General features: G+C 40.5%; 1 protein-coding gene across 2 annotated transcripts in view; it reads right to left on the bottom strand.

Annotated features, from left to right (window-relative positions):
• Positions 1-22,773, bottom strand: part of ezrb (ezrin b) — a 45,811-nt gene that overhangs the window by 4,771 nt on the left and 18,267 nt on the right. For both annotated transcript variants that reach the window (XM_074615292.1, XM_074615291.1), the window contains 8 exons: positions 19,109-19,204; positions 15,930-16,204; positions 13,700-13,783; positions 13,457-13,603; positions 6,906-7,002; positions 6,175-6,338; positions 3,844-3,974; positions 1,410-1,570 (listed from right to left, as the gene is read on the bottom strand). In XM_074615292.1, the coding sequence (XP_074471393.1) occupies positions 1,410-1,570; positions 3,844-3,974; positions 6,175-6,338; positions 6,906-7,002; positions 13,457-13,603; positions 13,700-13,783; positions 15,930-16,204; positions 19,109-19,204 (1,155 nt within the window). The remainder of the gene's footprint in view (positions 1-1,409; positions 1,571-3,843; positions 3,975-6,174; positions 6,339-6,905; positions 7,003-13,456; positions 13,604-13,699; positions 13,784-15,929; positions 16,205-19,108; positions 19,205-22,773) is intronic.

Genomic DNA, 22,773 nt, shown 5'->3' on the forward strand with positions numbered 1-22,773 from the left:
AACCACAGCTTTACTGTCCCGGTAGTTAAAGTGAAAGAGGGAGAGCCGTCGTCCTGTGGGTGGTCCACAGACGAGTGGCTCAGGGGTGAGGGGGGGCGGTTAGTCTGGAAGTAACGGGGTGTGGTCCAGCTGGACGCTACAGTACAAAGTGGTTTTGTCTGGAGCTACAGTAGCCAGGCACTGCTGAATACACCACCCTGCAATGTGCCTGGTACATTAACCATTTACAAGATTTTTGTGTACCCGCTGCAGTGTAGGAGCACAACAGACAGCTGAGTCCCCAGTTCACCGTCCGGGAGCGTTAACTTAGCAGCCACGGTGCTGCGTTCACTGTCGCGGACATGCAGCCACTTTCCCAGTAAAAGTCTCCACCGCACATTTAGTTTAGTTCAGCAGGTTGTCAGCTGTGTGTCTGCCCGGCGCAACGACACTTTAGTTCAGCGATTGTCAGACAAAACAATGTGCGTGTTTGTGCTACGTGAGCATCTGTAGCTCTGCTGGTAGCTTCGTGCTCCCTGTAGTCACACACATACGGTCTGCCAGCACGGCGTGACTTCAGCAAGTTTTCCGACAGACCGTGTGTGTGTTGTCGGTGGCGTTCTAGCTGTGAACGTAGCTGTAGCAGACCGTGTGTGTGTTGTCGGTGGCGTTCTAGCTGTGAACGTAGCTGTAGCAGACCGTGTGTGTGTTGTCGGTGGCGTTCTAGCTGTGAACGTAGCTGTAGCAGACCGTGTGTGTGTTGTCGGTGGCGTTCTAGCTGTGAACGTAGCTGTAGCAGACCGTGTGTGAGTTGTCGGTGGCGTTCTAGCTGTGAACGTAGCTGTAGCAGACCGTGTGTGTGTTGTCGGTGGCGTTCTAGCTGTGAACGTAGCTGTAGCAGACCGTGTGTGTTGTCGGTGGCGTTCTAGCTGTGAACGTAGCTGTAGCAGACCGTGTGTGTGTTGTCGGTGGCGTTCTAGCTGTGAACGTAGCTGTAGCAGACCGTGTGTGTGTTGTCGGTGGCGTTCTAGCTGTGAACGTAGCTGTAGCAGACCGTGTGTGTGTTGTCGGTGGCGTTCTAGCTGTGAACGTAGCTGTAGCAGACCGTGTGTGAGTTGTCGGTGGCGTTCTAGCTGTGAACGTAGCTGTAGCAGACCGTGTGTGTTGTCGGTGGCGTTCTAGCTGTGAACGTAGCTGTAGCAGACCGTGTGTGTAAAGTTTATTTGTCGGTGAATAAATGCTACAACATCTCACTTCCTGTATCAACACCGGGCTCAGACTCTTTAACCGATAGTAGTAATCTCTTAAAGTTCTTAATGTCGGTTAACGGTTAATTATTAACATACCTAAACAGATTTTTTTAATATATATATATCAGTTACGCTACAAGCTAGAGAGTACAGAGTATTTGAAAAGTGTAAAATACTGACCAGCTGCTCCTGACTCTTCAGTCGGTCCTCAGCATGGCGAGCGAGCTCCTCTTTATCCCGCAGGGCGTCCTGACGCTCGGCCTCCAGACGAGCTGCCTCCTCCTCGGCTCTCCTCCGCTCCTCCTCCAGCATCGTGGCTCTCTGGCACTGGTCCTCCAGCTCTGCAATGAAGACGCGTAAGAGATATGAGACAAAGCTCACAGCTACTAGCATGTAAAAGGAAAAAGACACTGATTTTACAGATATTTCATAAAGAGATATTCCAGCTACAATTCACAACTTTACTGTATCATACATGCACTTTTTCCAAATCTAGACAACTTGTTAGTAAATACATATTTTAAATACTATCTGCTTAGTGTCTGGGCCCCTATTCTCTTATTCTAATCAGGGTGTCCCATCTCACATATCTCTATTATGTCGTATGATTGTAGTTGTATCTTAACTGTGTTGTGAATAAACTGAGCTGAACTTTTTAAACCAGAACCATGAAGCTCTGGGATTTTTCTCTCTCCATTTTGATATTTTTCTTATTGTTAATAAAGACCAAAACCAATGCAATCTCCCAACAACATGTCAATAAGTTTCTAGCACATTGGTTCCTACTGAAGACGTAAATCTTCAGACAACACAAATTTATAGTTTCATTTTTAGGCGATTGTTTTTTAAGTAATTCCTGAAAACATCTGAGCATTGTGGGTTTTAGCACACATTCATATTTTCAGTCACAAATTAATTCACATTTGATGATTCAATTCAGCTTTCATTACAATCTTTGAGCTTAACGGCATATCATTTTTGTAATACATATCAAGAATCTAATACATATAAAAAATTAATAGCTGTCACTTGTGACAATATGACGATATCAAAATGACTCTAAAATAACTGTAAAAATATATATATTAATTTTCCAAATAACCACTAAGAGCATCAGAATATTGCTACAGAAATATTACCTAGAAGTCTATACATTAATGCTCTGCAGTAATGTAGAAACCACAGTGCTTCTGAGAATATAAGTCCGAACACAGATAAAGTCAAATTACAATGTGTAAATAGATATGTCCAATTGAGTGCTTCTACTGCGGGATATTCCCAGTGTTAAAATAGAGATATTGCAGAATATTTTGTAGGTGAAGTTATAAAAGTAATATTATATTATTTTCATTATCGCTGTTGTCATTATTATTATTATTACAGTTTTGTTTTTTTATTATTATTATTATAGTTTTGTTATTTATTCATTTATTTATTATTATTATTATTTATTATTAGAATCATTGTTTTATTTCTTTATTTTAAATATTGAGAGGTATATATATTAATTGTTTTATTCAGTATTTATATATTTTCCTTTATGTATTTAGTTATTATTATTATTTGTATTATTAATTATTATTGGAATTATTGTTTTATTTCTTTATTTTAAATATTGAGAGGTATATATATTAAATGTATTATTCAGTATATATATATTTTCCTTTATTTATTATCATTATTATTATTTGTATTATTATTTATTATTCGAAATATTGTTTTATTTCTTTATTTTAAATATTGAGAGGATTATGTATTAATTGTATTATTCAGTATTTATATATTTTCCTTTTTAATTATGTATTTATTTATTTATTTTTCCTATTTTTGAAGAGTGTTCTTCTCGTGTCTTTCGACATTGTGTTTGTTTATATGGAAAAGAAGCATGGCAATACTATTTTTTGCTATTTTTGGAAAGAGTATGCTTCACAATAGAAACATTTGAAACGAAATGGAGATAATGTAATGAGACCGAGGATAGAGACAGTGCTCTAGTTAGATGCAAGTTTAAAAAACGTACTGGGCGATCACACTCGTTCCCATGACTGTAGACTTCCTGTTATTTGTATTATTCAGGCTGTGAAACCACAATCAGCTGTAATTTGAAGCATTCAAAAACAAACACAGGAAATCATTTGGCACTAATTTATGAGCAGGAAACGTGTTAATGATTACTAAAGAGGAAGCCACGCGGAGTCACTTAATGATCTTATTATTATTAGCCTTGTTTCTTACTGTACAGTCCGTTATTTTGTCATCAATAAAAAAGCTTTTTTAAAGAAACGCTGCTGGTTTCTGATTTACTTCCTGTCACGAGCAGAAACAGGTAAAACTAGAAGTAAAGAGCCTCACAGATGTTTTTTCTGGTTTGGACAAAAAATATAATCAAACCACAAAATGAAGAAAATGACCAACCACCAAGCTTCATACTGTAAACACAGATTACGTCACCGCTAACAAGTAAATAACAGACATTGTTTCGTTTTACCATTCGTCTTCCATGTTGTTTACAAAACAAGTAACCTGCTTTCATAACCTGTCAGCCTCGTGTTCACCTCCCCGCATGTACACACACATATTCTAACTATTTTCACCCCACCGCCCGCCGCCTCACCTTTCTCTGTCTCTTTGGTCTTCTTCTCAAACTCGTAGAGCTTCATCATCAGATCCTGCTTCTCTCGCACCATCTGCTCCTTCTCCCTCTCGATGCTCTCTCTCTTCTTCTTCTCCTTCTCCAGCTGGTCCCTGCAGATAACACACAGCCGTCGTGAGCTGACATGGTTGATGTGTAGTTACGGCTGACAAACGACAGTCGGTGAGCCCACACACACACATTTGTAAACACAACACACACACACACACAAGCCCAGATTCACCACATGATTGCACAAGCTGCTCAATTACCACTGTTCAATAAACAAAAAAATAAAACATCTCATGCATCTGGCATGGTCACATGCAGTATACTGATCTTTCATGTAAATACAATTTATCCCAAATGATGAACACTTGCAGTTTGAAATTGCACCACGTTTACAACCATGTTTTATCCTGTAAGAGCTGCAAGATGTGAGTGCAGTCATCAGTAACAGGGACTCTTTAAAAGGTTTTTACCTACGTTAAAGGGACTGTTTGTAAGAATCAGAAATGCTTGTTAACAGCGACACCTGTGGTCGTTAAGTCAACGAAAGTCAGCGTCCTTTTGCTCGCTCTACATAGACATGAACGAGCATCGCTCAACACAGTGAGGAGACACACGTCAGCTAAAACCACAATATCACTCTATATTTCAGCTGCTTGGCAGTAATGTTAGCTGAACAGACGAAGGTCTCTCCATGAATCACTGCTGACTTGAGCTGCAGCAACTAATCAGTTAATCATGCACTGTCCAATCAGCCTTCTATCTACATTGATATCTGCAATAGATTTATAAAATGTAAAAAAGATTTAAAGTAAACTATGAAAGGAAAAACTTGTCAAATATTCTGTTGGATTTGCCTCACTGTCCTATTTGTACTCCAGCTTTATTAATAATGATTCTATAACCTGTGCTGCAGTAACAACCGGATGTCTCCCTGAGGGTTTCATTATGTTTAAATGATCCGTCTTAAGGGACTCATCACCAACCATCCAGTAACTCTGTTTGGACACCAGCCCGGCCTCTGTCTCACTGTGAGCTACTGTGTGTGTGTGTGAGTGAACCCTAACTCTGTCTGCTGGTGATCTAATGGTTCACTCACTGGTATTTACTGTGTTGTCTGCTCGCCGTTACATCACCATGTTTGAACAGCTGTACGGGGCAGACAGTGCGCCGACCAGCTGTAGCTGAGCTCGGGGTCAACATCCATTCGCTTTCAGTTCAGCCAATTCAGGAAGCACATTTCCCTTACTTGAAAAAGGAACGCTGTGTTATTGCCCAATGGGAGGTTTCATTTTACATGCTGGACTGCATGAATTGAAAGTGGCTTTGAATAGTATATCTGTCAACAGTGAAGCTGGTTCAGACATAAAAGAACAAGGTCAAACTGCCTGATTCTGCTTCATGCACTGTCTGGTGGTGTTCAGCATCATAAAACCAATATCTAAAGAAATTAACAAGTCATCTTAAAATGTTAGCGTACTGTACGTTTAAGTCCACCAAAGTGTTCTTTCCTGAGGCCAGCTCATGCTTTTAATGCTTTGCATATTTACGCTATTGTAAGATGCCAGTAGCGTGACGAGGCGCTGTATGTTTGGCTTTTTTTTTCAGGTCGCCGAGAGTTGAAAAATGTTAAACTTTAGATAAAACGTGGCACTCGTCACTGTCACTTTGTACCGAGCTGTCCAATCACAGGGGAGGAGGGGCGGGACAAATAGCCCACCACAAAGATGTGATCAAATGTGTTTTGTGATGAGTATTGGTCTTATTCTCTATGTTATGCTATGCTATTGTTTTTATTGTTTTACTGTGGACTTTATGTTGTCAGCCTAAGAAAATAGAAAGTGGCTAAAATCAGAACTTAAAGCTGAAGTAGGCGGTGTCCTCCTGTGCTCCTAACGGCATCTGCAAGATTTCACAGACCGGAGGAAAACAAGCAGTCAGAGCTGATCTGAGGTCTGCTGTCCAGCTGCCGTCTATGAGAGCCGGCTGTCAATCACTCGCAAACTCCGACCAAACGGTCAAACTAGGCAGCACTGATCAAATATGAATCAATATTATTTTACGTTAATGCTTATTTCTCTCTTCAAATGTTTTCAGAATCATCTTGTAGCACGGTTTAGCTGTACAATGAGAGAGGTTGTGACCCGGCAGCCATGTTGAGATCAGGTTGTGATGGCTTGAAGGAACGCCAAGTACCGGTCACATCATTTTGGGATAGTTTTTATGTTTTATCGAAATGGAAAACTGATTTTGGAAGTGACCAAACTACATATCACATATATGTGTTTCCAGGCGTCTGCGTACCTCTCCCTCTGTTTCTGTTGCTTCTCCTCTCGGGCCTGGGCCTTCATCTGCTGCACCTCGATCGTGTCCGGCTTGCGGCGACGCATGAACAGCTCGTGGTTGCCCATGCACAGCTGCAAGATGCGCTTGTTTATGCGCAGTCTCTTTGCGTAAAACACAAAGTCCTGAAATTTGGAGAAGAAGAAAGAAAAAGAAAGAGATAGAGAGCGAGAGAGAGAGAGAGAGAGAGGAGGAAAAAGAAAGAGAAGAACAAATAAAGTGCTTAGCTGCCTGTTCATTGTGCTTTGCTGATAAAAAGGACAAAGACTCCAGTCGTGGCTCTGAGCAGGTGCAGGGAAACTTTTAATACAGATTACTGCTACAAATAGAAACTGCTCCACTTATAGCGAAAGGTAAAATAGCCTGAGCGACACAGATAAGGTATATAACTCTTAGTTGTGAGTGTTTGGGGTCCATCACTAATAGCATTGCCTGGAAAGTAGCCCTGGCTATTCTGTATGCTAGATCAGACTGAGGATATGTCTAATGGTTTTTCTCTTCGCTGCAGAGAAACATGATGCCACAGGTAAAAACGAAAGAAGAGAGCTAAAGTATAGACACACACTGCAACTTAATACGCTCATTTTATCTAACAAGAACTCTTAAACTGGAGAAGACTGTTAAGGAAAAGATGTATTACAGGAATAGAAATGACAGCATGTGTAACAACTGAAAGCTGAAGTATTACTCACTGGAGATTTTCTGTCGATGGGCTTGATGATGAACTTCTTATCGTTAAAGGAAATGTTTCTGATCTCACTCCAGGGGAAGCCAATCTTAGGGGTCAATCTGAGGAAGTGAGCACATGAACACGAACGTTATACTGTGATACGAAACTGCTGTATGAGGGCCACGATTTAATAAAGACGTTAAATGGCACAACCAAAAACAAAAATCCTTTATAACCCTGACAGTATTTGCAATGGCACGATGTAAATGTCCATAGCTACGTCGACGACATACAACTGTACACATCACTAGTGGCAGATGATCACAACATCATTTCACAGGTTGTCCTAAAAATATTTATAAGTTTGGATGTGCAACAATTACTTGAAATTAAATGAGGACAAAACCACAATTATAGTTATTGGTGCCGATACTAAAAGAGACAAAATTATATGTAGACTTTAAAAGGCAAAAAGCTTTGGTGTAATTAATTTGTGCCCAAAGACTATATTTAGTATGATAAGGACAAACGTCACAACATCTGTTCGAATTGGTCTTCGAAAAGTCTTGAAATTTGGTACAGACATACACAACAATGCAACTTTTAAATTTTTTAGATCACATGAAATATCACACTTTAATTAATAAAGTAAGGATTTTTTTTTTCAATTAGGAAAAAAGCTGACATTGTAAATGTTTTCCATATGAAATATGTTTTTTACACTGCATATGTGTGCATATCTTTGATATTCAACTTGTTATAAGTTCATTGATATCAAAAAAATACTAAAGTGCTCCTTGTAGTTTCTGAGATACAGCCATTATACAGTATATAGTATTTATCAAACTTTCTTGTTTGCTGCTGCCTTTTATTAAACCAAATAATTATCTTATACTGCACTATAACTTTTACTCTTGTGTGTTATACTCCTTTTTAGCTTCTATTCTAGCTTTTTTTTGTATTCTAGATTTTTAGCTTGTTTTTATTTTCTAATCTTTAATGTTTTATGACCGTTTTAATTATGTCTCAATGTTCTTTTGCACTTTGTCGCAATGTTCTTGAATGTTTGTGTAAAGCACTTTGAATGCTGAAATGTGCTATATAAATAAAGCTGCCTTGCCTTACTATATCTAGTATTTTGGCACAGGGGACTACTGTTTTCTCAGGCAGAATTGGTGTAATAGAGAAATGTAAGACTACATATTCCACCTGAGAAATCTTGTCTTTCTGATGCAAAGAACTTGATTCATGCTTTGGCTTTCTCTCTCTCTGGACTGTTGTTACTTTTCAAGCAAAAATGTCAAATATTATCTGGTTTCAGCTTCTCAAATGAGAGGATTTGCTGCTTTTCTTTGTCATATATGACAGCAAATTTAATATCTTTGGGTTTTGGACTGTTAGTTGGACAAAACAAGCAAATCTTTTCACAGTTTTTTTAACATTTAAAGGTGCAGTGTGTAGGATCTGGCGGCATCTAGCGGTGAGGTTGCAGATTGCAACCAACTGAAACTTCTCCCGTGTGCCGAGCGTGTAGGAGAACTACGGTGGCCGACAAGAAACATGGAAACGTGAATGACCCTCTCTAGAGCCGGTGTTTGGTTTGTCCCTTCTTGGCTACTGTAGAAACATGGCGGCCGGCTCCCTATGTAGATATAAACGGCTCATTCTAAGGTACGAAAACACGATAATTCTTATTATCAGGTGATTAAACACTAAAGAAAACATACTTATTTATATTATATTGCATTTCTGCCAATAGATCTCCCTAACTGTGACACTCTGTTCCTTTAAAAACTAAAATATGAATCGATTAATCAAGAAAATACACGTCAGATTAATCGATAATGGAAATAATCATCAGTTGTAGCTCTATTTATTATAGTAACACAGATATTTAAAGTGTTATGTAGACATAATCAAACACCAAACAACTTCAGACACGTCATTCATTTCAATCAATCCCACTGCTGCATGCTTTGGTGTTATGAATAAACCTCTCAGGCTGGATTTCGGTATCCACTGTTCGAATGAGGGCTGAATCTCGGGTGTGGCTCGCTCGTTCTATTGTGCCAGACAAACTGAACGGATGCCAATCTCATTCAGCACAATTCAGAGTAGCACAGTAAACATTGACAAGCCGATAGTGTTGTAATCTAGAGAGGCAGGCATCCACCACGCAGCGAAACTACTGCTGTGAAACTGCACTGCCTAAACTGGAATTTCACTCAATTACTGACCCTGACGCATGCTTGTGGAATTGAGAGAACAATGTGGAAGTTATCTCAGCGATTGAATAATTCTCCTTGTGGTTTATTGAGCCGTGCTCTATCAGTGGATTCATGCTTGTAGAAATTATTGCTGTAGTGATGCGGTTTGTAAAATGTCGCTGACAGCTTGTAGTGATTTAAAGGAAAGTAGAGACACTGTGGTTGGTGAAGATTTCATTAGCAAGTCTCATACTAATGTATGAGAATAAACCTATTAGCATTTGATAGCAACGGCTAGTGGAACCAGTAGGTGTTTATCAGAGATGCGACAATTAATCGATTAGTTGTCAACTATTAAATTAACCAGCAACTGTTTTGATAATCAATGAATCGGTTTGAGTCATTTTTAAAGAAAAAGAGTCAAAATTCTCTGATTCCAGCTTCTCCATGAAACACATTTTTCACTATTTTCTGACATTTTATAGACCAAACAACTCATCGATTAATCGAGAAAATAATCTACACATTAATCGACAATGAAAATAATCGTTAGTTGCTTTTAGTTATAAGTTCCAGCTTCTCAAGTATCAGGATTTCTTGTTTTTTTTCTGTTTTATCTGATTATAAACTGAATATCTTTGTGTTTTGGACAAAACAAGACGATTGAAGACGTCACCTCGGGCTGTGGAAAGGGTTGACATACATAAGACAAATAAAAGCAGCCAATCCAAAAACATTTCAGAAGCTGAAACCTGAAAATATGACAATTAATCGATAATCAAAATAGTTGCAGATGCCGACGTGTGCCGGGATGTCAAACAAAAACCATGAGTTTGACCTATTTTTCAGTTATTTCTGCAGCCTGATACCTGATAACTTTGGCAGCTAGATACTAAAGTTACTACTGAGTTAGTATAAAATGAAAAAGAAAAAGGATATTAATTACCAATATGTTTCTGTTATATTAATTTTTAATCTGTGTGTGTGTGTTTGAGTAGGATGGTTGCTAAGATGAAACTTTGGCTTAAAGAAACCTCTAAAAGACTTCCATAGTCCTATAAAATGAGCAGCGCCGTGGTCAGCAGAGCAGCGCGGCGGTCGAAAAGTCAAAAAATGACGTCCTCCTAATGTCTTTTCCGAACCACTTCTCCTTGACCTCGATGGAAAACGTGATGAGGTCAAGGAAAGATGAGAAGGAGACTTCATGAGGACTTAGGAAAAGACAACCGCGGTGATGCGACGGCGGCGGGTGTTAGTGATGCGCATCTGCCGTGGTAAAACTACAATGTCCCAAAGATGGACTACAAAAGGCGGTGCTTCCACCCCGTACGTTGTTTAATAGCTCCTTCAGTGACAGATTGCTTCGTCCGCGGAGTGTGAAAGAGAAATACCGCAGGTCCTTCTGCTGCTGGAACACTTTACGTGTTTATCTGACCTTAAAACGTGGACAACCAGTGAAAAATATCACTTCATTACCAAGGCTGGAATTGGAATAAAAAAGGAATAACCTCCAGGCTACCACAGAGTTTATATGATAAATATTGAGGTATTTTTTGAGTTATGGTGACGGAATAGAACCATTAAATGTATATTTCTTCCCACTGTTTTTCGGACGTAATATTTATTTATGTTGATTATGTGTTTACTACATGTTTACTGCTCATTTTATTTGTTATTCTTGTTTTGTTTTTTTTACTTTTTTGAAATAAATACATATAAATAAAGTGAAATGAAATGGTTGTCACTGTCCACTCATATTTATCAACATGAATCCCATTTATGACTGTCTGAAAATAATATGCATATTGTCTGTTTTCATCAACGGCAGAATGGTGCGTTGCTTTAAAACTTGCAGCCGCAAGGAATTGTGGGGCGGCATTTTCTCCTTTCCTTTAGTAAAGGATGGTCCAGTGTATCCTATATGCTAAAGGAGATAAGAAAGGAAGCATTGAAGCACCTTTCCTCAGCATTTAGAGGATTCAAACAGCTCTCATTACAGCTTCTACTGAGATACTTCCAGGTCATTTCACCTCGTTAGGAACCCTCCTAAGAGAGAAAAAAGGACTTGTCGACCTGCAGCCCAGGAGCACCTAAGGAGTTAAACCAGCACCAGACTGTGCCTTGGCAAAGAGTCGGCCTGCACTGCTGCATTGTGGGCCGGCTGCCCTCGTTGGAGAGACAGTGTTGTAGTTTAGCCTCGCATTCTTAAGTGCCGCACAGCTTGAAAAACCAGTCGGCGTAGCCATGGCTACAGCAGAGGGCACCGTGGAGGAGAGGCCTTCTCTTTGCTGATCCCAGGGAGCACATAAAGAGACAGACTCACACGGGGACACAGGGACCCGGTGTGCTCTTTAACAATGAGTTTCTTGCTCTTGTCAGGGGTTTCATACCACAGTTAAGATATAATAAGTCTAAATGAGAGACTGTATGAAGTTTAACACAAAAGCAGTTACTGTAATTAAATCATTTAGACGCCTAAAGCTGATGTAAGACAAAGAATGAGACGGTAAAGGTTCAATTAGAGGCCTGACATGCTACACTTTGTCATTACCCCGTCACTGACTTTCTGTGCTCATTTCTTCCACAAAGTAGACCACACTGCTTTCAATAGAAGCTGCCATGACAGCTGACACAGCCACTTTAAAATGGGAAGAGCTACAAACTGGTAGTGAACAACACAACTCAGCCAGAGCAGAGTGCCGCTTGAAGGATTTCCAGCACAGGGTGAGGTGTCTATAAAAGGCACCTGGGATGAAGTGCTCCTTTAACACACTTCAGTCCAGTAACCCCACAGACGAGGCCACCAGCAGCCAACGGGAGATCTCAGGACTCATTTCACCAAATAGATAGTGATTACCTCCCAGAGTGCCTTGCAATCTATAAACTGAGTGACAATCACGACCAGGCGTAATGGTCGGCTGGAGTCTGGCGACACCCTTTCACATGTCTCAAAAAGTAGGTTTCCCTTCAATGCCCAAACAAAGAATCATCAAAACAAACAAATATGACTCTTTTCTGTCATGCTGTCTGCAGGTAAACAGGAGCAATTGGTAGTGATTAACTGCAGATATGAAACTGGACACGTCTGAGGTTAGACCCAGCACTAAGTCAGGGGGAAATAAAACCAGACTTCCAAGACAAAAATGGAAAAATAAGAAATGTACAGAAGGGATTTCATGTAAATCATCGTCAGTACAAATGGCACACTAAAGCTGAGCATATACTGTACGATTTTAGAATGTTGTTGAGTAATTCCTATTGCTACCGTACGAGTAGAGTGTTTGCGATGTAAAGCCAATTTAGCGATTTATGTACGGTCTGATCGTCAGCCATGACCTGAGCGCTCACACTGTACATGTAAAATAGAAAAAAAAGCTCCGAGGCAGATAAAGTCTGTTTGCTAGCAGAGGTCTGTACGGCTCACAGTAATGCTAAGAAGGCAGAAAAGTGCTGCCTTGATCACCTGTGCCATCCTGTCAGCTGAAACGTCTTAAACGTCTCCGGCGTATATGGACTCTCTCTAAGAAGACATGGACAGTATGGCTTGTCCAGAGAGAATTGGATGAAGCTGGCAACGTTTTACGATATCTATTGTAGCCTACATTGTTATCTTGATAGAAAAAAAAAGTAGAAAAAAGGCACTTGTGGACGTTGGGGAATCAGCTTGTGGCTCTGCTTCAACTGTGTGAGAGCCTGTGGACGGCCGACCAAAATTTCTGAAACGTCAGAAATTCATCCGACTGCGCGACGGCCGGTCAGGAGGAGTTAATTGGTCCTCGGTCCCCCCCTGTACACTGCACGGCAAACAACGTCCGACGAAGCTGAAATTCGGTCGACTCAAAAACGAGTCGTGCGGCTCAAAATTTGGGCGAGAAACAGACTAAAATTGTACAGTGTATGCCCAGCTTTAGTGTACTTCAGCGGATAGTTTTTTAGTAATTGTACGTCTATAAGCGGAGGAGTGAACAAAAGACGTCCTATTCATCTGATATATTTACAAGAGACAATGATTATGCACAATTATGTGCAGCAAAAGGCACAAATTCTAAATCATATTAGGTGATTGGTGTACAAAAACCTCAAGATAAAACAGATTATTTCAGCTCAACTCTGGAAATAATGTTAGATAATAAAGACCCATAAAAGCTGCTGAGTTTTAATTATCAAAACTGTCTTTAGAGATACTCCTAAGACTGTATTCATTTGGCCTTCATTGTTATTCCTGTCATACTGTCTGCAGAGAAACAGGAATAGTGATTGAGTACAGACATGGACCTGGCCCAGCCTGTTTAGCTCTCAGAGCTGCAGCGTCAGTAGCAGCAGGCAGAAGCACACAGAAACAGACACTAACAAACACAGTGCTTACTTGTCGCTCTGCTCGTAGATGTTGAGTCCCAGGGCGTCCACTCCCAGCCACAGGTCCGTTCCCTTCTTGTTCTTGATGTCAAAGTAGTTGACTCCGTACATTTCCAGGTCCTGGGCGATCTTCAGGTACTCCAGCATGGCGTCCTCCCTGCAAGAACGGACGGAGGACGACATGAAGTTATTATTATTTCAATGTATTCTTATTCAACTCAATGAGTGAGATTATATATAAAAGCACACTCACTTTAACATGCTGCGGTGCTCCTCGTGCCACACCTGGATCCTCTCCTCCCACTGCTCTCTGGATAACTTGTGCTGCTCCTGGACTCTACAGACAGAGAGAAGAAAGCAGCGACGATCAGCGACATCACCACACAGAGACCACTAACAGACAAGACAAGCTGATATCTTTGGCTTTGGTTTGATAAGTAACATTATGGGCTCTGTTGTCATGCAAGCATTGCATTGTGCAAAGTCAAACTTTGCTTTGGTTAAGTGTGTTTTTCACTTGTCTGAATTACGTTGGTATTGTAACTTTCCTCTTTACTGTGACTTGCTGTGTGACATATTGAGAGGAAAAGCACAGTAGGGTGTGTGCTGCATTCCAGCAGAGCAACTTGAAGTCAAGATTGATGCATTTTGTGCACCGTCAGACATCTAACCCTTTCTAAAATCCTATAAACCCATTCTTATTACCGTCATTAGCAGTTTTATTGTTGTTGATTTATTGTTTCTTGTAGTTTGCTTGTTTTTTAATTTGTTTTTTGTTCCCTATTTGACTTGTGGTCATTTGTTGTTATTATGTCATTACTAATTGTCATTAGTAGTTTTATTGTTATTGATTTTTTTTAAATTTTTTTTAATTTTGGTTGATGTTTGTTTTTCTTTTGTTTTCTTGCTTTTGATTGGGATGTAGTGTTTTTGTTCAGACTCCAGGAAGAGAAGTATCCAACGTGGTAGTAACTAATGGGGATTCTGGGTAAATACATAAATAAATAAAAATAAAATTGAATTCGTATTTTGTGTTTTACTTTCATTTACATTCCCAAATTTTACTTTGATTATGATAACAATCCAGGCAGACTTAATATTAATATCTGACTCTTGAAAGCATCTCGTCACCACAAACAGCTACAGTATTACGGCGTATTAAGCCTCATACAACCATCTGAAGGTGATGGGAAGTCTACAATAACACAAACTTCTGTACTCCTGTTTATGTAAGCATGGGACGATATGAAAGTTAACCAAAATATGGTTAAAACTCATACATTTTGTTACGAAACATAACTTTATTACATCACAGATAGGACAGGCATCTCTTTTTACTGAACATTTAATGAAATCAAACAATCTTAAATAAGGTAATCATAAATCATAAGGTCCCCCTGCATAAATAAAGGATAAATAAGTACAAAAAAAATAGCAATACTGTGTGACTCAGGTCTTTCTTACATGATAATATCTGTATTTTTTTTTTTTTTAAATCAGGCTCTATTTTCCACTTCTCTACGATGATCGCAGGCGAGACAGCTTTATCAAATCACTCAGGGGAGGATATTCACGATTATTCCAATGATGTAAATTCACCACGATCAACTTATTTTGAGTGTTTTTTTAATCGTGATAAACTCCTATATCGTCCCATCCCTACGTCTGTGCACATCAAACTAGCTGTTGGTGCTATCCTACACAGTTTTTTTAGTTTGTCTAACGCAAATCAACAGCAATGCTGGAGATTGTGACAACCTCAGGACAGACACAATTCACATGGTTAAACACAATGACCTCCAGACTTTCAACATGTGCAGACATATCATGAATTTAAAAAAGAGACGTCGTCATGTACTTGACGGCATATTTGAGCTGCTGTTTTTCCACATTTCAAAATCATTGCATGTTCCTGACTTCTACAGGCGATGACAGGAGCCGATACGATTGTACACGCTTGTCACCAGTCCCTGACATGCCCACCCAAACCCTCGACTGCTTCAACCACGAAAATACCTAAAGAACGCAGCCACTGTCTTGGCACACTGTTCCTTTTATGCATAATTAATGATGTAATAAAAGTTTGGTCTATAGTTCTTGAATGCTCTGGTGCAACTAATGAGATACTCCGGTATCTTAAATTATATCACAGGTATGTACTGTATGTATGCCTTGAAAGCATGAATTGGCAACTCTTTACACTGACAAAAGGGAATAGATGACATACAAACACCCACACAAATGATTCAAATGCTTTAGACTCATCACTATCTATAAATCAGGGTGGAGATGGTCCATGTTAATGTTCTTCTTCCTCTTAAATGTCTCTAATTATTCAATAATGACCTTATGCAACAAATTACTTTGCGCCAGTGCCAAAGCGTATTGCTTCAGTATAGTAAGCCAAGTGCATTACTACATGACATCTTGCCTTTTGACCTAGGTGCTAACACAACAACAAAGCTCGATTGTTCTCGTCTCACCTGGTTGGTAGCAGGCGTTCGGTAAGCAGGTATCCGGGCTGGTGGACTTCCTTGTTGTAGTCTCCAAACTTGGCCTGAACGGAGTAGGAGGCGAGCAGCACGGCGGTCTCCGGTGGACAGTAGACCTCGTCGCTCAGGATGCCTTCCTTCACCTGCAGGAAGAACAGCTTCTGGGTGATGTCCTGGATCAGCTCCTCGGACACGTCCTCCGGGAAGAACTTGGCCCGGAACTTGAACTGCAGCGGGTTCTCCTTCTTCACGTCCTGGGACGACACCTGGAGAGGAATTACGACATAGTTAACATACGGTATCATGTGAGCATTAAAGGAAGAGTTGGACATTTGGGTGAAATAGGCTTTATTGTTTCCTGCCAGTGATTAGATGTGAAGATTGATACTAGAGCTAGACGTGACAGACGCTTCAATCTTCTCATCCAGCTCTAGGGAAGAAAACAAAGAAGCACACTTTTCCTAGAATGTCAACCAGCTGGAAAAGCGGGATTGTAATTAGTTGAGTATTATCAGGTGTACATGGGGTATTTATCAAGACTATCACAGCCAGGATATGATCAACTGGGAATCGTGACAGTTTATAAAGTTCATTCGGTTTTTAATAGTATAAATCATAGGGGTGTAACAATACATCAATCTTGATGATATCATCTCATATCGATCATATCAGGCTCCTGAATTGAATCAAATCGAAATCGTATCGTGGCAGACTTTGTGATGTCAGCAAATATCGTATCGTTGTCCAAAGAATTGATATAATATCGTATCGTGATGAAACTTGTGATTTACACCCCTAATAAATCATAAGTAATGTCTCAAACCTGTAAACTGTGTGTCAATGTTTAATAAATTAAGAAACAGCTACAGTTCTGCAGTTTCATGGGTGCACTGCTCTTAACCGAAAGGGGATTTACCACTACCATTCAGTGGAAATACACTTTAATTACTCCGAGGTACAGTACGTGTTTACACAACGTGCCTCTTCCTCTAATTTCAAAACAGGAACCAAGCGGTCTTGATGGAGAGAATGGGGCCGGGAATATTCCAGTTAGAGCGAGGCATTGTGCTGCTGGTGAGCTGCAGCGTCAGCGTCAGCACACAGTGTACAGTTTACTGCTGCTGACTGAGGCAGGCGGAACCCTTTCTCTTTCTCTCACTGACCCGTGTTTATGATTATAAAGTGCAAATAGGACACTTTCTAAGATTCTCTTGATAGATTAGCAGGGTTTCCTACCTATTTGTTTCAGTCAAGAAATCATTCATCAGATTAGAAAGAAACAGACCGAATCTACTCACTATAGTTTTTATACCTTCAGCGACAGCGATAGCCGCGATAGCCGCGATAGCCATTATGTTTCTTCAAATTTGGCACAAACGTCCACTTGGACTCAAGGATGAGCGGATTAGATTTTGGTGGTCAAAGGTCACTGTGACCTCAGGTCGTGTCTAGAAGGTATCCCGCAAATTGTGAAAACGTGCAAAAACTCACAAAGACTAACGAGACCTGCTGCCCGACGACCTCTCCTAACCTTAACCCGTCTTGCTAGAGTTTCACAATTTGCTGGTTACCTTCTAGACACGACGGTGACCTCACGTCCGCCCCATTCCTGTGAACGCGACATCTCGGGACACCTTTAGCAAATTCCACTTGGACTCAAGGATGAACTGATTAGAATTAGGTGGTAAAAGGTCACTGAGACCTCACAAAACACATTTTTGGCCATAATTCAAGAATTTATATGCTAAAATGATGAAGTGAGGACATTTTGGACAAACATGGCTGTAAACTGTAATTTGGCTTGTTGACGGAGGCATACAAACGTGAAGCGGTAATTCTAGTTTACAGTCTGTAGTTAATGCTGCACTATATGGCTTAAGAGCCAGTAGAGTCAGGTGCACATTTTTAAGAGCACTCCACCAATTTAGCATTGAACTCCTGTCACATTGTCAAACTCACGATGGACAGTTTAAAAGATAAAGGGTCTAAATTGCTGCAGCAGAACCAGAGATATCGTCTTTTTTATTCCATGCATTCTTCTTCCTTGTCAAAACCTGCCGCACAACGTAGATGCTAGTTCAATTTGGTTTCATTTTTTTTTTTTTTTGCACAATAGGGAGAAGAAAAACATAACCATTTCCAATGTCTTTGAACGCCAAAATATATAAATAGATAGATTGATAGTAATTAATACTAGGTCTATATTGTATGAAGCCATAACACTGATTGTATACATGAAATAAGGCGGGCTACTTAACGGTCAAGTGAGCCTATGTTTAGATAATTACCTCTTCTATGTCTCTGGCACGTCATCAAATAATTAGCAGGTCTGTATTTAATAGCGATGCATCAGTTACAACAAGCCCAAGGTTCGGTTTGAACATCGTTGCACGGTTTGTTCTTTTACAGTTCGGTTTTGCATCCCTAGTAGATGCTAATGTAGCCTCGAGCTAGCTGATGTGTAAAATCCGTGTTCCTCTTCAAGAGATTATTAATGCAGAACTATCTGGTGTAAAGGGCTGCAGGGGTCGGTAGGTCATATACAAACAGTGATACCAAAACAATCTTAAACATCTGGAATTCTGCTTATTTACAGGCATGACTTCATCCCTCTGGTTGATTTGCTTTTTTGCATAACAGATTACACGAGTTAGATTGCGAGCAGCTCCAGGAGTAAGAGTTAGTGAAGCTACAGTAACCGGTGTTTACTCAGGGATAACAGAAGAACCAAAAGCAGTTCTGGTTCATAAAGAGTTCACGCTCTTGCTCTCGCTGCCACGTCGGAAGTGAAACCACAATACAGCATCGTGAATATATACATACTATATATAATACGGTGGCTACTGATTGACTGGAAAGCAAACAGTGGAGCTCAGAGAAAGAATGCATCTCTATTGTTTATACACTTTGAATCCACAGGAAGAGGGAGAGACACGGAGTGAAATGGCCATGCAGGTATGTAGGTGGGAGGTATCATGAACAAATTAGATTGTGAAATAACTAGCGTGACGGTATAAATGACATTGTGTGCGAATGATGAAGCATTGCAAGGCACTGGAAAAGTATTTCCTCCAACCCTAATGACCTAATAATGTGAGCATTTATAAGATAGGAGGATTATTATGAGATAAAATCAAACAAAAATGTATTTTTTTTAAAATGGATCTTACCTTTTTGTCCAGTTTTAGCCAAGTGTAGTAACCTTTGCTATCCATGTACTGAAGTCCGAAGTACCAGACCTCACGTAAGCCGATGGTTTTCACCACCTGCACAGAGAAAAGGAAAGACAAAGTCTTAAAACACAGTAGGGCTGCAACTTATGGTTATTTTCATTATCAAATAATCTGCTGATTTTCTTTTTTATGAATCCATTAATCGTTTCATCTATGAAATGTAAAAAAGCTCAATCACAACTTCCCAAAGCCCGAGGTGACGTCTTCAAGTGTCTGTCACTTTTCACCAAAAGTCCAAAACCCAAAAGTCCACAACGCCGTGATAGCAACCTATCAATCACAAGGTAGCCACGCCCTAAAGCATCCCCTCTTTATGGTCTATCTGACTCTAAATGGGACCATAATTTACTAAATGAACATCATGCTGTATTGAAGAAGACTTGAAACTAGTGATTGAGACCATAAACTCATGTTTACAATGTTTACTGAGGTAATAAATCAAGTGAGAAGTAGACTCATTTTCTCATAGACTTCTATACAATCAGACTTATTTTTGCAACCAGAGGAGTCGCCCCCTGCTGGCTGTTAGAGAGAATGCAGGTTTAAGGCACTTCAGCATTGGCTTCACTTCTCCAAGATTTGACGAGATTTATAAAATTCACAACCGGCACTTCCAGGAAAACTGTTTATGAGATGATGATGTAACCATAGTAGCCAAAACAAAGAGCTCACACCTCAAAAGTCAATGAAAAACGTAAATGAATCACTGATGGTTTCCTTCCAGCAGAGCGAGGAGTTGTGAAAAGGCCTTTGAAGGCTTTGCAGACGCTGGCGAGGCCTGAAGAATCTAACCTTAAGGTGGCATACTCAGGTACCACACTAATCTGCTGAACAACCCTCATAGTATTACACATTCCCAGGCCTGAGTATGGACTTGGCTACGGTAATGATACAAACAGTCAACTACTGCCAGGACAAATAAAGATACACTTTAAAACACTGCATGTTGGTTGCAATTTGGGGAACAAATGTATCTGGACAAGGAGACGGTCACCACTGTCACTGAGACTCAACCTATCCTTGTAGTGCAGACGCAAAACACAACGCAAAGGAGTAGCAGCTCTACTCCGAGTCCCTCACGGATGACTGAGCTTCTCACCCTATCTCTGAGGGAGACGCCAGCCAGCCTCCTGAGAAAACCCATTTCGGCCGCTTGTACCCAGGATCTAGTTCTTTCGGTCATGACCCAACCCTCATGACCAGAGGTGAGAGTAGGAACGAAGATTGACCGGTAGATCGAGAGCTTTGCCTTCCTGGCTCAGCTCTCTTTTCGGCACAATGGTGCGGTAAAGCGAATGCAATACCACCCCCTCTGCTCCGATTCTCCGGCCAATCTCACGTTCCGTTGTCCCCTCACTCCCCAAGGTACTTGAACTCCTTTCACTTGGGGTAAGGATTCATTCCCATGAAATATCACCTGTGAATATTATATGTCTAAAGGGCTTTTATTGTGAAACATAGAAGAGAAGGAGTGGATCTCGCCTGATCTGCCTTTGTTAAGGTTGAAAGGAGTAATAAAGTTCGCCGCCCTGGTTCAGACTACGGAGCCTCTGTGTTGTTGTTGTTTCATAAATAATATAAAGCAATATCAGCATATTTAATTAAGGGTAATTCCTAGTAATGGTGAAATATTTAAATAACACTACTTGAAGTAACACTTAGCTCACATCTCTCGGTCTGTTGCAATATGCAGCACTCACGAGTATGACAACTCTTTAACAAAGCGGTCCTATTGTTTGACCGGTGAGGAGGAGTGATACTGTATAACGTGCTGCATGACCAGCATCCTGTCTCTGACTCAAGGAACAGACTGAGAGGGCCGGAGCGAGGCTGCTGTTACTTTCTGGCAAAACTCCTCATTACTAACGTCTAAAAGGCACATTATGAGCCCGGCTTTAATTTCAACCGCACTGGAAACACTTCTTTCTAAGAACAGATCAGCAATTTTAAGATTTCTTTTTTTCAACCAATATTTGACTGTGCAGCTGAGGCAGAAAGTGAAAACCCAGTTATAGATCTGGAATAATCACTTGCGCTGCAGGAGGAGGAGTTTACCATTTTCCACTGGAGGAAAAAAACCTCAACGACCAGTCAGAGGCTCTTTATGGCTTTCAGAGAGGCAGAGAGCAGTTTTCCAGCAGCACCGTGTAGAAATTCATGTTTTTGTGTGTGTGTGTGTGTGTGTGTGTGTGTGTGTGTGTGTGTGTGTGTGTGTGTGTGTGTGTGTGTGTGTGTGTGTGTGTGCGTGCGCTGTTAAGTGGGACAATCCCTTTTTGAGTGCATCGCTGCCAAATTCCCCACCCAGTCACCAGGTGAGATGTTAAGTTGCCAGGGTGAATCAACACGTTGGCACTCCGGCCAAGCCCATTCCCGATGATAAGCTCCAGCCAAGGTTCAAATTAAAATAAAAACTGCCATCTTTTTGACACAAAATACAGAGCAGGCTGACCTGTGGGAGTACAGATGAATGCTTGGTGAACTCTTCTGATGGATTGTATTTAGTGCAACAACAACAAGCCCTGGAATGAGGGCCTGAAATGAGAGAGGCTGCATCTCACCTGTAATGAAACTCATAAGGCCTCAGACAAACAATCAGCCCTTTCATGGTGGTTTTGCTTTGGGGGTCTACAGCGTGAGAGGCAGAGTGGGCTACCGCTCAGATACCTAAAGGAAATCTCTACTGCAGAGAGGCTTGGTACAACCTCGACACCGACAGGGAGGTAACAACTTTAACCTTTAAAACAACACTGTACTTCCCTTGATCGATAGATAAACTAGCTTTAATAACATGTTGTACATGCTATGTACACCCGCTGACAAAGGATACTTAAAATAGTTCAGTTCATTAGAGGAGGATTAGATCTGAATCTGGGGACGCAGGTTTAGTGAACTGACATCACAGCAGGTCGCTTTGGCAGGGTGCCTCGACTTTAATGGGTTGCTAGGTCGTGCCGATGTAGGCTCAGAGCTCCTAACACCTCGATCGAAGTAAGATTAATGACAACAGAACACTCCGATGCAAAATAGTTCGATTTAAGACTTTCAAAGATCTTTTTGATACCACATAGAATATAATTTAATACCTGTTTCACAGTGATAAAGTATGATGGTAAACCAGTAGAGACGATGAAGCCTGTAATTATTTATTATCACATTTGTTCAGTAGCAGTAAATACCATTAATGATATATTATAAAACAGGTAGCTCACATCAAGCAATCTGATTGGTTCATAGCCATATCATCCCTACATACCACTGCTATTAACTCAATACTCAAATACTCAGGGTACTTCCTGCATATTTAATTAGGGGTGTCATGATTTCGATTCTGAATTGGAAATCATTCGAAATTAGCCTCCGATCTCGATCATTGAAAACAAAAGCAGGATCGGCGATTATTTTATTTTTCTCTCCGCCCCGCCTACATATGTGCCTCCCAAGAAAAATACAGCTTGACTGAACCAGAGCAGCTGATGTTGGTAGCGAGAGCAACAAGCTTGACTACAGACTGTCCAAACCCTCGGTGACAAAGAATGATCAGAGGAGAGAGGGAAAAATGAGACGAGAGGAACAATCGTGACTGTATATGACGACAAAGTGTG

This window comes from Sebastes fasciatus, chromosome 18 (assembly GCF_043250625.1).
Source record: "Sebastes fasciatus isolate fSebFas1 chromosome 18, fSebFas1.pri, whole genome shotgun sequence".
NCBI classification, from domain to species: Eukaryota; Metazoa; Chordata; class Actinopteri; order Perciformes; family Sebastidae; genus Sebastes; species Sebastes fasciatus.